This window comes from Miniopterus schreibersii (assembly GCF_964146895.1).
Source record: "Miniopterus schreibersii genome assembly, chromosome: 4".
NCBI lineage: Eukaryota > Metazoa > Chordata > Mammalia > Chiroptera > Miniopteridae > Miniopterus > Miniopterus schreibersii.
This window is the reverse complement of record NC_138105.1, coordinates 68,140,142-68,155,743: the sequence shown is the minus strand read 5'-3', so window position 1 is coordinate 68,155,743 and position 15,602 is coordinate 68,140,142. Positions and strand designations below refer to the sequence as shown.

The 15,602-nt window shown below is 50.1% G+C and overlaps 1 protein-coding gene across 1 annotated transcript in view; it reads right to left on the bottom strand.

Moving 5' to 3' along the window:
- ADGRE1 (adhesion G protein-coupled receptor E1) overlaps nt 1-7,442 on the bottom strand; it is a gene marked incomplete at its 5' end in the record, with an annotated part of 46,488 nt that extends 39,046 nt beyond the window's left edge. Inside the window, 5 exons of the mRNA XM_081135452.1 lie at nt 8-163; nt 828-974; nt 6,214-6,246; nt 6,697-6,775; nt 7,419-7,442. Of these exons, the coding sequence (XP_080991578.1) occupies nt 8-163; nt 828-974; nt 6,214-6,246; nt 6,697-6,775; nt 7,419-7,442 (439 nt within the window). The remainder of the gene's footprint in view (nt 1-7; nt 164-827; nt 975-6,213; nt 6,247-6,696; nt 6,776-7,418) is intronic.
- Nucleotides 7,443-15,602: the final 8,160 nt, after the last annotated feature.

Here is a 15,602-nt window from a genome sequence, read left to right as displayed (position 1 = left end):
GCGTTACCTGTACAGGAGAAATGCCTGGACTTTTTCGGGGTCCAGTTATCGCCGGTGGGAGAAGAGAAGCCAGGCAAGCAGCTGCACTTGTACCTCCCCGGCAGGTTTTTGCAGACTGAGTTAGGGCCGCATTGGGGGGGGCTTCGGGAACATTCATCTACATCTAGGCAGAGAAAGAGTCAGAATTACAAATTTGCCTCATCTTGTAGAAAAGACTTTCTTTTCCAAAGATGGCTGTGATGTCTTCCATTCCTTATGCCCTTCATTCAGCGTGAATTTGGCACTCCTTCCGTCAAGCAGCGGCCTATGTGCCCTCCTCTTGAACCTGAGCAAGTCATTCCAGCTCTTCGAGCTTCAGCTTCCTCATCCGTCCAATGGAGAAGCATCGCACTGCACCTAAAGCCTTCGCAGGGGGCCCAGCATTCAAGAGGTGTTAGAAAATCTTATTATCTGCATGGAGAGGCAGAAGGAGGGTCCCCAAAATGAGATCAGTGGTTATTTCTGGATATTGATAAGTAGCATGATCTTTATTTTTATTTATTGCAATGCTAGACTCTAATCATTGGAAATTTTAGTGACCAGGAGTCACTTTCATGATAGAAAGGAGGCGGGGGGGGGGGGAGAAAGGGAGGAAGGGAGGGATGGGAGGGAGGGAGGGAGGAAGGGAGGGATGGGAGGGAGGGAGGGAGGGAGGGAGGGAGGGAGGGAGGGAGGGAGGGAGGGAGGGAGGAATAATGTTTGGGGGGAAAAACAAAGTACCTACATCTACCAGCTCTCACTTAATTTTCTACTGAATGTTGGAGGATTTTGAAGGGGTGTGAACTCACCTTTGCATTCCACTCCTGGGCCTCTGAAGTGCTTCAGTCCGTTGCTGGACAGGAAGCCTCTTTTACAAGTGCAGTAGTAACTTCCTACAGTATTGGTACAAGTGGCATAGGCTGGGCACGTGGTGGTATCCCAACACTCATTCACATCTAGGCAGCACAGAAGAAAGAGCTCGGGTTAGAACACCAGAGTGGGGCTGCGGGGAAAGCCAGTGGGAGAGCGTGGAGGCGGCTGTTGTGGGTTAAACTGTGTCCCCTGTAAAGATATGTTGAAGCCCTAAACCCCGGTCCCTGAGAATGTAACCTTGTTTGGAGATCGGGTCTTTGTAGACGTCATTAAGATGTAAGTTAAGTTGAGATCATACTGGAGTGGGATGGCCCCTTAATCTGACATGCTTGGTGCCCTTATAAGAAGCAGAGGAAGATACAGAGGCATAGGGAGAACACGGTGTGCAGCGGAGGCAGAGGTTGGAGTGGTGCGTCTGTAAGCCAAGGAGTGCTGGCAACACCAGAAGCTGAGGGACGGGCAGGGAACAGATTCTCCCGCTGGAGCCGTCAGAGGAAGTAGCCGGATTTTGGACTTCTGACCTCCAGAGCTGTGAGAGAATAAATCTCTGTTCTGTTACAGCAGCCCTGGAAAACTGATGCAGTGACCAAGGGTGCTGATTAATGACACTGAAGACCCTAGACCCTTCCTTCTCAAAGTGTGGCCCATGGGCCAGCAGCACCAGCTTGAGGGAAGCAAAATCTCAGGTTCTGCCCCAGATCTCCTGAATCAGAGTCTGCACTGTAACAAGAGCCTCAGGTGATTTTTGGGCCCATGAAAGTATGAGAAGCACTGACCTGGGGCCCTTGCTACTCCAAGTGTGGTGTGTGGTAGCCTCTGCTTCACCTGGGATCCCCAGGAGAGCTTAGAATATCAGATGCTGATTCAGCAGGTTTGAGGAGAAGCCTCAGATACATCCTAGCCAATCCTGGGACATGTGATTTCACTTCTCTGTACCTCAGTTTCCCTGTTTAGCCCTCACCTTCACATCCAATGAGTCTTTTCCCCATTGATTCTCCCTCCCAAACATCATTCTACATCCACCTACTTCTCTCCATCTCCACGACTATGCTTGGCACAGATCTTCCTCTGGACTGTACAATCAGTTCTACATCCCCCACTGTCCCCTGCAATCATCTCTGAATGCAGATTTAATCATCCACCCCACCCTTCCCTAACCCTGCCTGTTGCATTCAGAATTAAAATCCAAATTACTTAACATAACCCAAAAAGCCCCCAGTGACCAGACCCAACCATATCTTTAAGCCTCATCTCACTTCAGTCTCCACTTCTAGCCTTCCCACCACAGGGCCTTTGCATGTGCTATTCCCTTTGCCTCTGCTTTGCCCGGCCAGCTCCTACTCGCTCTTCAGGTCTTGCTTAAATGTCACTGCCTCCAAGAAGCTTTCCATGATGCCCCCATAGCTACCTGTGCTCCTTCTTTGTGACACTCATCACAACTTTAATTGCTCAATTATTTGTGTGATTAGCTCTTCAGTGATCAACTCTTCCACCACACTGAGATCCAGGAGGACAAAGCCACAGGTAGGAGCAGGCTCCAGGTGCTAAGGAAGATGCTCATTTGATATTATCATTCCTATGGTCAGCAGAATAATGGCTCCCCCCAAAATGACTACGTCCTAACCCCTGGACTAGGTGAATATATTATGCTACATAAGAAGGGGGAAGTGAGGTTGCATGTAGAATTAAGATTGTTGATCAACTGACCTTAAGATGGATTATCGAGGAGGCGACAGTGTAATCACAGTGTCTTTATAAGTGAAAGATGAAGAGAGCAGAGGCAGAGTCAAAGTGATGCAATGAGAGAAAAGCTTGACCAGCCACTGCTGGCTGTGAAGATGGAGGAACAGGACACGAGCCCAGGAATACAGTTGACCTCTAGCAGCTGGAAAAGGTAAGAAAACAGATTCTCCCCTAGGACCTCCAGAAAGGAACGCAGCCCTGCTGACACCTTCATTTCAGCCCAGTGAGACCCATTTTGAACTTCTGATCTCCAGAACTGTAAGATAATGCTTGGTTGCTTTAAGCCACCAAGTTTGTTACAGCAGCAATCGGAAACTGATACAATTCCCATTGTATGGATGTGGAGGTTAAGTGACTTGTCCAAGGACACACAGCTGGTAAGTGGCAGCAGCAGGCCTGTCAAACCCCAAAGTGCATGATTTTCACTACAGCTACACAAGAGGTAGATCTGTCTGATGGAAATGGAATAAATTTTCATGCACTTTCTAAGACAATTTTGTAGAAAAACTTGTAGAATTGATTGTTTCAAGTCTGTTACTCTGATGGACTGTGAGCTCCGAGAAAACAGCAATTTGTTTGTCTTATTTACTGCAGTTTCCTGAGTGCATAGAACAGTGCCTGGTACACAGTCGTTGTTCAATCGTAAAGACCTTACTGAGAAGGTCACTTGTAAGCAAAGACCTGAAGGAAGCCAGAGAGTGAGCTATGAAGCTGTTTAAGGGAGAGGAAACAGCAAAGGCAAAGGCCCTGTGGCAGGACAATGCCTGGTGATTCATGGAATTCCAAGGAGGCTGGTGTGGTTGGAGCAGAGTGGATGAGGGAAGAGTCAGAGGAGGTGACATGGCCAGATCATGTAGAATTTGCTAGACCACCATAAGGCTTCAGCTTTTTATCAGGGAGAGATGGGAGCCATGGAGAGTTTACAGCAGAGGATGTGCACAGCATGACTTAGGTTTTACATGATCTTCTGGCTGCTGGTGGGAGAGATGAACTGTAGAGGGCCAGGGGCAGGATGACAAGCCAGGAGGCATCTGCACTTGTCCAGGTGAGCGATGACAGTGGATACTATCCAGGTGGGAGCCCCAGAAAGCATGAGATTCTGGATCTATTCTGAAAATAACACCAACAGGATTTGCCAATGGACCAGATGGGGGTGTGGAAGAAAGAGAAGGGTCAGTGATATTGCCAACATCAACTGGTGGGATGGGATATCATGGGAAAGCTCTTTAGAAAAAGTGCCATAAAAACATAATGGATGAATGATCATGATTAGGATCTTGAGATCAGGGCTTTTTGCCTCCTACAAATGTTTTGTTTCCCTTTCCTGAACTCAGATTGTATCTTTCTTCTCATTTCCAGCTTCCCCTTTCATCTGCAGAGACAAGTTTTCTCTTTGCAGACTTCCGGCACATCACCACTTGCGGTCTCCCCACCCTGAGCTACCCAGTGCTTTCTTCCTCTAGCTCTGTCCATCACAGCTCAAGTCCGCCCCCAACCAGAACAACCCAGTCCCCTGTGCCTGCAAACCTGTCAACCCCTCCAGCTCATCTCCTGCCCTGTCCCATCAGCCATGGTAATCTTTGCTCACTTCCCCAAGTCGTTTCCTGTCTCAGGACCTTTGCACCTCACCCCGCAGATCTTGGGACTTGTCAACCTCTGTAATCAAGTGAGCCAAGTCCTTATAATGTATCTTTACATATATGAATACATATATAGAGAGATATATAGATGCCCATCCTCTTGGTCCTGTTTCTCTGGAGAACCCTGACTGATACAAACACCTACTATATGCCAGGACTCTTGTAGGCATGGTAGATTGAGCAGACACACAAGACACACAAAATTATTGACCATCAGAGAGCTGATAATCTGAGGATGTGAGGGTGAGGGATACAATATCAAAATAGAGTAGTCACTGAGAAGATGACACATGAGCTGAAACATAAAGAAGGTGATGGAGGGAGCCATGTGTCTGTGCAGGGCTAGAGCATTCCAGGCAAAAGGCATAGGATATGCAAAGGTCCTGAGGCAGGGCCATGCCTGATGTGTTGGAGGAACAGCAAGGAGGCCCATATGGCTGGAGCAGAGTGAGGGAAGAGGAGAGAGGGAGGAGGTGGGGGCATGGAGGGGATGGGGCAGGTCATGCAGGGTCTTGTGGACTGTGGGGAGGGACTTTGGCTTCTACCCCGAGGTAGGTGGGAGCCCTGGAGGGCTCTGGGCAGAGGAGGGACAAGACCAACTCAGGTGCTGTCTGGCAGCTGCTGGGAGAGCAGGGAGCCAGGAGACCAAGCCAAAGGCCATTTCAAATAGTCCATGTGAGATACATACATGATGCTCAGTCATGAGCAAAACAACTTAACAGATGGTCACTTAATTGACCTAAGCAAAAAAAAAAAAAAAAAAAGGCTCAGAGAGGCAAAGAGAGTTTTTAAAGTATAACTAGAACTTTCATTTCATAGGTCCCTTCCATGCATCTTCTACAGTCCCCACAATAACACTTCAAAATAAGGTGACCAAGTCTTGGTTTTCCCAGGACTTTCCTGGTGTTCACACTCAAAGGCCAGCTTCCCAGGCTCCCATCCCCCAGTCTGGGCCAAGTCAGGATTGTCAGTCAACCTCCTTCTGGTACATGCTGTGGCTGCACTATGCAGATGTGAAAATGATGCCCAAGAGCACTGGTGCGGCCTGCCCCAGGCACCCCGCGGGTCGGAATGCCAGACCAGGCAAAGCGGAAAGAACCAATGCTGGCAAGGAGTCCAGGGGACATGGTCGTTATCCTGGCTGTGCCCCCTTGTTGGCTACCAGCTTGGCTCGTCTGCAACCCAGCCAATAAGAACCAGATCGTTTCTATTTCTCTGAGGAGGGGATGCAAGACAAGGGAGAGGAGGAGGAGGGGATGGGGGAGGAATAGACAGGGAAACGGAGCTAGAAGAGGGGAGGAAGGAGGAGAGGCAGGAGGAGGTGGAGAGGGGCTGACTTAATTGAGCACTTACTGTATTCCATTTGCAGCACTGCTTGTATTTTACCTTTTTTTTTTTTTAATATCTTTTATTGATTTCAGAGAGAGAGGGAGGGAGAGGGAGAGACAGCGATAGAAACATCAATGATGAGAGAGTTGTCACTGATCGGCTGCCTCCTGCACACCCCCGACTGCGGGTCGAGCCTGCAACCCTGGCATGTGCCTCGACTGGGAATCGAACCGCGATCTCCTGGATCCCAGGTCGATGCTCAGCCGCTGAGCCACGCCCGGCCGGGCTATTTCACCTTTATCATCCTCATCAAAACCACGTGGGATTAGCTCCTCTTACCTTCATCTTCATGGACACTGAAGTTCTGGAATTTACTAAAACACCTGAGGTCCCCAGGGCAATGAGCACTGGAACCAAGACTAAAACCCAGGGGGTGTGACTCCAGAGCCCCCCCCCCCCCCCCCCGTAAACAACCCCTCATGGAGTTGAATCCTCACAACGATCTCATTAGGTGGGTGTCGTCACAATGCCCATTAATCAGATGACAAAACTGAGAGACGGAGGCACTTGCCCAAGGTCTAACTGCCTTCAATTGGGGGGAGTCTCTTACCCAAAGTCGCCTGTGTTGACCAGGGCTGCCAACCTGTAAAGAGAGAACAGAGAAGCCCTTACATGCTTCTGAGATCTGGCTAGGACCCACCCTGTCGCCGAGCCCGTCCCTATATTTCCCTAAGTGACAAGGATTTCTGCGGCAAGTGATGAAAGCAGGAGTAGGTATGTGACAAAGAAAATGCAGGTTCTTCCTGGGGAGCTGCCTACATCAGCTCATAAGTTCTTTACCCTTCGCCAGGTCAGGAAGGGTGGGCCTGTAGCCGCTCTTGGCAACACTCTCCATCCACTCTACCAGGTTCCCCCAGCCTTCCCCCAGCCCTTGCACTGGCCTAGGAGCAATGGCTGACAGAGGCAGGGGGACAGCCTGGCCCCCTTGCCTCTGAGCAGGTCAGCCTCCCTGGTGCAAGTCACTCTGCAGAGCCCCCTGTGCCAGCCGGTGGCTGGGCTTCCCCTGAAAGGCCTCCGCGTCCTACACACTCACCCCAAAAGAGGAGCAGGCTGAAAGTCCACATCGCGCTCCTTCTGTCATTCAAAGAGGGGAACCTTTCTGCACCCTCGGGCTTTCCAATAAAACAAGAGGGTGTCGAGGAAGGGGGGGAGGGGGCGGAGCCAGAGTTGCTTCATTACTGCCAGGGCCCGTGGACGTTTTTGCTGAGTTGCTGCCACTAAAGAGGACAGTGCAGCAAACCCCTAGCATTATCTTTTCTCCACGGTGAAGAGAAGTTGTCTGGCTGGGCACTATGTTCTTGCTCTCTCTCTCCTGCCCCCCTGTTCTTTCTTTCTTTCCAACCGACATCTGTCTCCTATTTCTTATCACCTCGTTTCACTGCAGCTGACACTAAATGAGCTTCCACCACCTGCCCCCGGTGAAGCAAGCCCCAAGCTCCGGGGCCTCTTCACAGCCCGCCCCGTAAAAACAACCGTCTCCAGTATCGCCTGCCAGGCACTGTGCTAGACACACGGCTCACAAAATGTAACGCATTGCAAAGTAGGAATTTCTACTCCACCTATTTGACAAAACTAAAATGAAAAGGGAAACTGAGGTTTGGAGGGGAGATGTGACTTGTCCAAGATTGCTTGGAGGACCTGGGATTTGAATCCAGGCCCCTCCGCCAAGGTGTGGAGATTTAACTCTCATCTTCCCTCAGCTCCACTATCTGATCACATCATCGCCATCGCCACGGTGCACCGCAGCACTCTCACCCCGTCCCAGCCCCCACCCAACATGCTCGCACACACGCATGCACGCACAATCCCATTCATGTGGACGTCTAGGACTTGGTGAGGGTCCCCCAGAAGCAGACACTGAGACAGGATTCTAACAAAAGTAGTTTCTCAGAAAAGTGACCCCAGAAAACTCTAGCTGGGGAAGTGGAAGTAAGACAGGGCAGGGAACAAGCCCACAGTGGGTATGTTATCAAGCAACGTGCTTAACCTCATTGGGCACCTCTTGAAGGCGGCATGGAGCCCACTCTTCAGAATTATCCCAACTGAGGGGTGAGGGAACAGGGTATTTATCCACCAGCTACTGTCAGTCATGCATTGAGCCTTGGGGGCCTGATCTCCAGGCAGAAAGAACGGGCTCCAGAGACAGATGTCAGTCTCATGTGTGCTGAGGAGGGCAGAGAGGCACCAGGAGCTAAAAACGAGGTGCAAAGATGGCCCCAAGTTCCTGGGAAGAAAGGTGCCACTGGTTCTTGCCTTCCCCCTTTTGTTCTCTGCAAAGCAAAACACCCATCTTGGACTTATGGGCACTGAAGAAGACGCAGCAGTGGTCCCCTGTTTGTGCATCTAGGGACCCCACCCCGAGAAGCTGCAGTTAAGATCCAGTGTGGAAATACAGCAAATTGCACCAGCAAATTGGACCAGCAGAGTGGTGTGATGCCTAAGAGAGGCTCTGGAGGATAGCGCACACCCTGGAACCGGACTGACCCTCTCCCGGGGGTGGGATTCAAATCCCATCTCCGCCATTTGCTAGTCATGTGAGGTCCTGGGCAAGTTCTCAATCTCTCTGTGCCTCAACATTCCCATGTCTAAAGTGGGCCCAATAATAGTAAGATCTACTTCACGAGGCTGACATGAGCATCTGAGGAGTAGGTGTGTGTGACACGCAGGAAAAGCTCCACATGTTGGCTATTACGGTGACAGGAGCTGGGATCAGGCAGACCTGGGATCAAATCCTGACTCCCCAAGGTATTCCCAAAGTGAGCTTAGGAGGTGACTTGCTTCTCTGGGCCTCAGTTTCTTCATCTGGAGAATGGGCTATTCCAGAGGATCGCTGTAGACGGGACACAGTTCGTGGCTTAATACTGCCAACTGGGAGGGACTGCTGGGGCCTGCGCTTTCTTCTATAATCCCGCTCAATGAATGCGGGGGTGTGGGCCCTAGAGGTGGGCAGACCAACGCGGTGATGTTAACAGATGCCCACAAATTCTTTGGTCCCCCTTCCTTCGAGAGGGGGAGCCTAAATTCTCCGTCCTTGGGTGAGCACTGGGCCTAAGACTGGCTTCTAATGACCGAGATGAAGATGTGATATCATGTGACGTCTGAGGTTGTGGCATCTGGGACATCTGAGGTCATAAGAGTCACTGTGGCTTCCTCCTTGCTCTCTCTTTTCAGGATCTTTCGAGGGGTGAGGGATGGGGAGCCAGTCAGCATGTTGAAAAGACACAGCGCTGTGGAGAAGCCCATGTGTGGGGGGCTGAGGTCTCCAGACAACAGCCTGACTGCCCCCTCATGAGAGACCCCAACCCACACCCTCCAGCTAAGCCACCTCCACACTCCTGACCCTCAGAAACTACAAGAGAATAAAAATATGTGTCGTTTAAAGCTGTTAAGTTTTTAAGAGTAATTGTCACACGGCAAGAGATAACCGACACACCAAAAGCAATTTTCCCCATCAGTAAAATGAGAATAATAAGGATTTCATAGGGTTTGAGGCTTCATGTGATAAAAGTCATAAAACCCTGCCTGGCACAAATTAAATGCTCAATAATATTAGTTATTATTGTCATTATTATTATCCAAGATGCCAAATGATCGTGGCTACTCACAGGAGAAGCCACCAACTTAGAGGCTTGAAGCAGCACAAGCTTATGATGTTACAGTCCTGGAGCCAGAGTCCCCAAGGAGTGTCCCAGGGCTGCAGTCAGGATGTCAGCAGGCTGCACCCCACCGGAGGCCTAGGGGAGAGCCACTGCTCGTCCTTTCCAGCTTTTAGAGGCACCCACATTCCTTGGCTCAAGGATCCCTCCTCATCTTCAGAGTCAGCAGTGTAGCAGCTCCCAGGATCTCTCCCTCTCTCTCCTTAGATGGACGATGGACGCCTCGGTTAATCATTCCCATTCTCTCCCTCTCTCCCCGTCGCTCTCCCTCTCTCATTCTCTCCTGGCCCTCCGGCCTCCCTCTTAAGAAGACCCTTGCCCGGCTGGGCGTGGCTCAGTGGTTGAGCGTCCACCTAGGATCCAGGCGATCAGGGTTCGATTCCTGGTCAGGGCACATGCCCAGGTTGTGGGCTCGATCAATGACTCTCTCATCATTGATGTTTCTATCTCTCTCTTCCTCTCCTTTCCTTTCTCTGAAATCAATAAAGATATATTTTTAAAAAAGAAAAAAGAAAAAAAAAGAAGACCCTTGTCATTACATTAGACTCACATGGATAGTCCAGAATAATGTCCCCATCTCAAGCCCCTTCACTTAATCTCATCTGCGAAGTCCCTTTTGCCAAGTAAGTTGACATAGTCACAGGTGCTGGGGATTAGGATGTGGGCAGCTTGGGGTGTGGGAGCCTCATTATTTTACCTACCACAGATGGGGGCTGGGGTCCTGGGGAGTGATTGAGGACACAGATGCCAGTTGCCCTTCAAACCCAGAAGAGGTGATTAAGGTTGTAACATCTGGTCAGCTGAAACCCTGCAGGGACCAGGGCAGGCGTAAGGGGAGAAAACGGGGAAAACGGAGCAGAGGAAATGCACAACTGCTTGCAGAAGCCTTGTGACTTTGCTGGCAAAATCACAAGCGACGCTCCAGATTAAAGAAGTGAGCCTGGAGGAGCCCCAGAGACATCTTTCACCCTCACACTGCATGTGGGGAATTCCAGGGCAGCCCTACCCAGCTTGACCATGTCCCTCCTATGTTCTAAACCCTCATGTGGCCCGGCCGGGCGTGGCTCAGCGGTTGAGCGTTGACCTAGGATCCAGGCGATCAGGGTTCAATTCCTGGTCAGGGCACATGCCCGGGCTGTGGGCTCGATCAATGACTCTCTCATCATTGATGTTTCTATCTCTCTCTCCCCCTCTCCTTTCCTCTCTGAAATCAATATATATTTTTAAAAAAAGATTAAAAAATAATAATAATAAAAATAAATAAATAAATCCTCGTGTGGCTCCCTATTACCTTGGGATGAAGTCCATGCTCATTAATACATCAAGACCCTGCCTAGTCTTACACTGGTCTCCTCCTCTGGCCTCAGTGCTCCCCACCCCACACCAAAACACCCCAATCATCTTAGACGAACCAAAGCCCCTGTAGTGGGCACTGTTGATGCCCTGTCCCACCACCTATTACAGCTGGAGCGCCCACCCCCAGCAGCTCTCAGTGTTACCTGCTAACAGCTCTCAACTGTCCCTTCTCCACAGAACTGCCCTCCAGTCCAAGAGCTGCACAAACCCCCAGACCTAGCCCACAGCCAATAACAGACGGTCACAGAGGGACGAAAGGCCAGCCCTCACCCCAAGGGGAGGTCAATTCGGTGGTGTTCTTCAGTCTCCCGGGCTGCCCATGGAGTGAGGCTGAGCCCCTGTCTCAGCCCTACCCTGCTTCCTTTACTCCTTTCTTCTAAGCACTCTCATGGGGCGAAGGGGCTGGTGGCTTAAGAACCCCTCCCAGACAGTATGGATGGACCTGGAGAATATTATGCTAAGTGAAATAAGCCAGGCAGCGAAAGACAAATATCACATGATCTCGCTTATACGTGGAATCTAAAGAACTTAATAAACTGATGAACAGAATAGATTCAGTGACGTGGAGGCATGGATGAGACTGATGAATGTCAGAGGGATGGAGGAGGGTGGGTGGGTGGAGGGGGAGAGAGTAACCAAAGAATTTATGTCGCTGTACGCACAACCCAAGGACATGGACAATGGTGGGGAGAGGGACTGGGGAGGGGGAAGGAACGGGGTGGAACGGGTCATTGGGGAGAAAAAGGGACATCTGTATTATTTTAAACAATAATAAAATTAAAAATTAAAAATTAAAAAAGAACCCCTCGCAGCCACTAAACACTTTGTCTGACATGGGTACTCGCCTCAAATCCTATGCATCCTTCCCATGTATATATCACCTCCACCAGGAAGCCTTCCAGTGTAAATATCACCTCCACCAGGAAGCCTTCCTTGACCCCCACTCCAAGGTTAGAGACCTCCTCTGTGCTACTCCCATACCAACACTCAGTATGATCTATCCTTGTTTGAATGTTTCCTCCCAAAGACTGGGACCGTCCTAGGGACAGGGAAGGAATTTTGTTGGCTTTTTTATCCCAGAAAATGGAAAGGAAAAAAAAAAGGGGGAGGGGAGAAACTGATGAATCTCCTGACATATCAACCCTCCCCATGTCAAGAAAGAAGACCTGGGACTTGAGGGGGTGGAGATGAGCAACAGCTGCCCTCCTGCTGGGTGGCAGGGGCAGGGGTTCCGGGAGGGAAGCGGGTACTGAGGGCCAGGGCCTCTTGCTCCTCTGAGGAGTAGGTTGCCCCGGGCCAGCTCCTGCGACTCCAGGCAAGCAGAGGTGGTTCGTCCACAGGACTCTAGGACCGGCCCCAGATTCAAGGATGCACCAGGACTCACAAGACTCAGCAGAGAGTCGTCCTCAGGGCTGTGATTTATTACAAGGAAAAGATTCAAAGCAAATCAACAAAGGGGAAAGGGTTGAAGTCCAGAGGAAACCCGGGCTCAAGGAAATTTGGGGATTATGAAAACAGTTCCTGTCTTTATTGTGGCAGAAGTGGTCAAAGCTCATCCGTTTTTCACTGTGAAAGGAAGCAGTGCGCTGCGCAAAAACCACTCGGACAGAGTTGGTGAGACTGGTTCCAAAATAAAGAGAACCCACCATTCTGCCCATTTTATTATGTGTGTTAAGGGACCAAATGGTTTCATGCTCTACAGAGGAACCAAATTACATGTATTCGGAGTTTCTCCACTGAAGAGTGTGGTCTCGTACATTTAATCAGAGAGCTGAGATCATTTCACAATGACCTTCTTTAAAAAGCGAAGAAATCCCTCTAAATTTATATTTCCTTAAAAATAAAAATGACATAGCAAAGCCAGTACAGTTTCCCAATTGCACCTGACTGATAAGAAATCTTTCTTGAAAATCCTTCCTCATCAGCGGTCAGAGGCTGGCCGAGCTCTGCGCCCACGCCGCCTGCGCATCGGGCCTAATGACTTGCTTTTTGGTCCTGGGCAAGGGGCCCGCACATACTCTCTCTGCCTCTGCAAATTTCTGCAGAAACTCAGTTCCCCGAATGGCTTTGGTTATCACTGCATCTCACGGGGGCAGAAGAAACAGCTGGAGGAGCTGCTCCCTGGGCCTTGGACGTAGGACCAGAGGAGGATGTATAAGTGCAGAAGCTTCGAGAGGAAACTAACTCATCATATTTGCTCCCCAAACACAGGGCCCCGGGCCTGAGGGCACCCGCAGCAGGCGCCAGCATTTGAGGGAAGTAGATCTCAAAGAATCTAGAGAAGAAAGAAAATGGGCTTCCAGGCCTAAGCCTCTGAGAAAGAGGAAGGTGCTAGAAGGAGAGACCTCAGAAGGATACAGTGCAAATAAGCGATAATATACTATTCTGTGAGCTCAGAGGGCTAGCTTTTCTGGCAGATAGTACTAGTTTCATTGCATTTGTTTGCTCGGGCTGCCATACCAAACATCACAGTTTATTGTCGCACAGTTCTGGAGGTGGGGAGGCCAGGATCAAGGTGTCAGCAGGGTTGGTTTCTCCCTAGGCCTCTCTCCTTGGCAGGTAGATGGCTGACTTCTCTTGTGTCCTCACATGGTTGTCCCTCGGTGCATGTCTGTGTCCTGATCTCCTCTTCTTATAGGGACACCGGTCATATTGGGTCAGGGCCCACCTTAACGACCTCATTTTATCTTGATCACCTCTTTAACAACCCGATCTCCAAAGGCAGTCACATTCTGAGGTCCTGGGGGTGAGAGCTTCAACACATGCATCTGGGGGGACACCATTCAGCCCATTGCATGCACATTCTGGCTCCAACCACTTAATATGAGACCTTGGGATGTGAGAACTTCTATGACCCTCAGTTTTCTAATTTACTGAAAACTATGTGTTCACTTTATATAATTATCATGAGGACTACATGAAGTAATACATGAAAAGCACTTAGCAGAGGGACAAGGGCACAGTAATAATACATCAGCTACTGTCCTGATCACAATATACTACATACATGTGCATACAAACACATACATCTATTATATCTCCAGGACATTACAATGGGCTGTCTCTCAGTTAGGTTGCAGCCCCCAAATCTGGGAGAGCATAACAATCAAAGTCACTAATAAAGCTGTATTCTATCACCCACGCAGGGTTTGCAGAGGAGATGGCTAGAAACCGGCCTTGTGACCCTTTAGCTCAAGGGTCAGCGACTTTTTCTGTAAAGGACCAGGAACAAATATTTTTGACTCTGCAAGCCATAGGGGCCTTGTGGCAATTGTGTCCCTGCAGTGTGAAAGCAGCCATTGATGATACAAAGGGGAGTGGCTGTGTGCCAATAAACCTTGATCTGTGGACACCGAAACTTGGGCTTCATATGTTTCTTACGTGTCGTGAAATATTATCCTCCCTTTGATTTTCTTTCACCACTTAAAAATGTAAAAGCCATTCATAGAAGCACTATTCCCAATAAAGAACCCAAGCACCCGTCAGCGGATGAATGGATAAACAAAATGTGGCACATGCATACTGTGGAATATTACTCAGCCGTGAAAAAGGGTAAAGCACTGACACCCACTACAATGTGGATGAGCCTTGAACACATGATGCTCAGTAAAGAAGCCAAACACAAAAGGCCACATATTGTATGATTCAACTTATATAAAATACCCAGAATAGGTAAATCTATATAGATCGAAAGCTGATTTTAGTGGTCTTCAAGGGCTGAGGAAGGAGGGGAGAAATGGAGAGCGACTGTTAATGGGCATGAGGTTTCCTTCGGGGTGATGGAAATGTCCTGGAACTAGAAGACAGAGGTGGCGATTGCGCAACATGGTGAATGCACTGCCACTGAATTGTGTGCTTTAAAATGGTTGAAACGGTAAATCCTGTTCCCCATGTACCTAAGACTCACAGATGACCCCTTGTGTACCCAGGACAAGTTCAAGACACACCCCAAATTCCCATTCTTTGCCTAAGTGATTACCTGAACCGCTGCCCCACTGACTAACTGGAACAGAATGCTTGTGAACCAAACTCTGGCTAACCCCCTCTCCTCCCCCGACCCCTGGACTTAGGCCCTCTCCCCAGTCAGCCCACAGCACCTTTAATCTACCTCAGATCTAGACTCAGAAATGTGCCGAGACAGAAAATACGAACAGCACACGCAGAGAAACGGCAGCGGTGGTGTGGCCCCGACCCCTCGGTTGCCAGAGCCTGGAGGCTGTTCACAGACCGCGCCCCTCGCCCGGAGGTCCGCAGGCCCGGCCCTGCCAGCCGGGTGCGGTGGGCCCTGCCCCGCACCGCCCGCCAGACACGCTGCCCGTCTCGCAAACCTCCGCTTTCTCTCTGCGCGGGGACCTCGGAGTCTAGGGGATGAGCTGGGAGAGGGCTCCCAGGAGAGCCACCCAGCCTAGGGCGGCCGCGTCGGATGATCGCGTGAAGGAGAAAGAATCGTCCGTCATTCAAGCCTTTGGGAGTGGGAGGCTTGACTGTCACCGCAGCCAGCACTCCCCGTCCCAACTGAAACACCCAGAGTGTTTGCAGACAGAGGACATTCTGAAGCAGAGCACTGAAAGGCGGAGACAGGACCTGAGGGAGTCACAAAATAGACTGGAAAAGACTCGTCAGGAGGTAGAGAGGAAACCAAGCAGGAGAGTGGTGGCGGCCAGGGGCCGGGACATAGGGTGACGAGAACCCCGAAGGACCACCGCCTGCAACAAGCTGGACCAACAAGACCTGATGGGGAAAACCGGAGCCTTTCCTAAGCTCTGAGCGCGAGAAGAAAAGGGGCCCCATCATTGGGCACCACTGTTGCCAAGGTTACAGGCAACTGAGAGAGCAAAGTTTTCCAGTTCTGTTTACTACTTTTTGTGTTGTTGTTAATGCTCACCTGAGGATATTTTTTCCATTGATTTTTGTGTGTTTTTTTTTA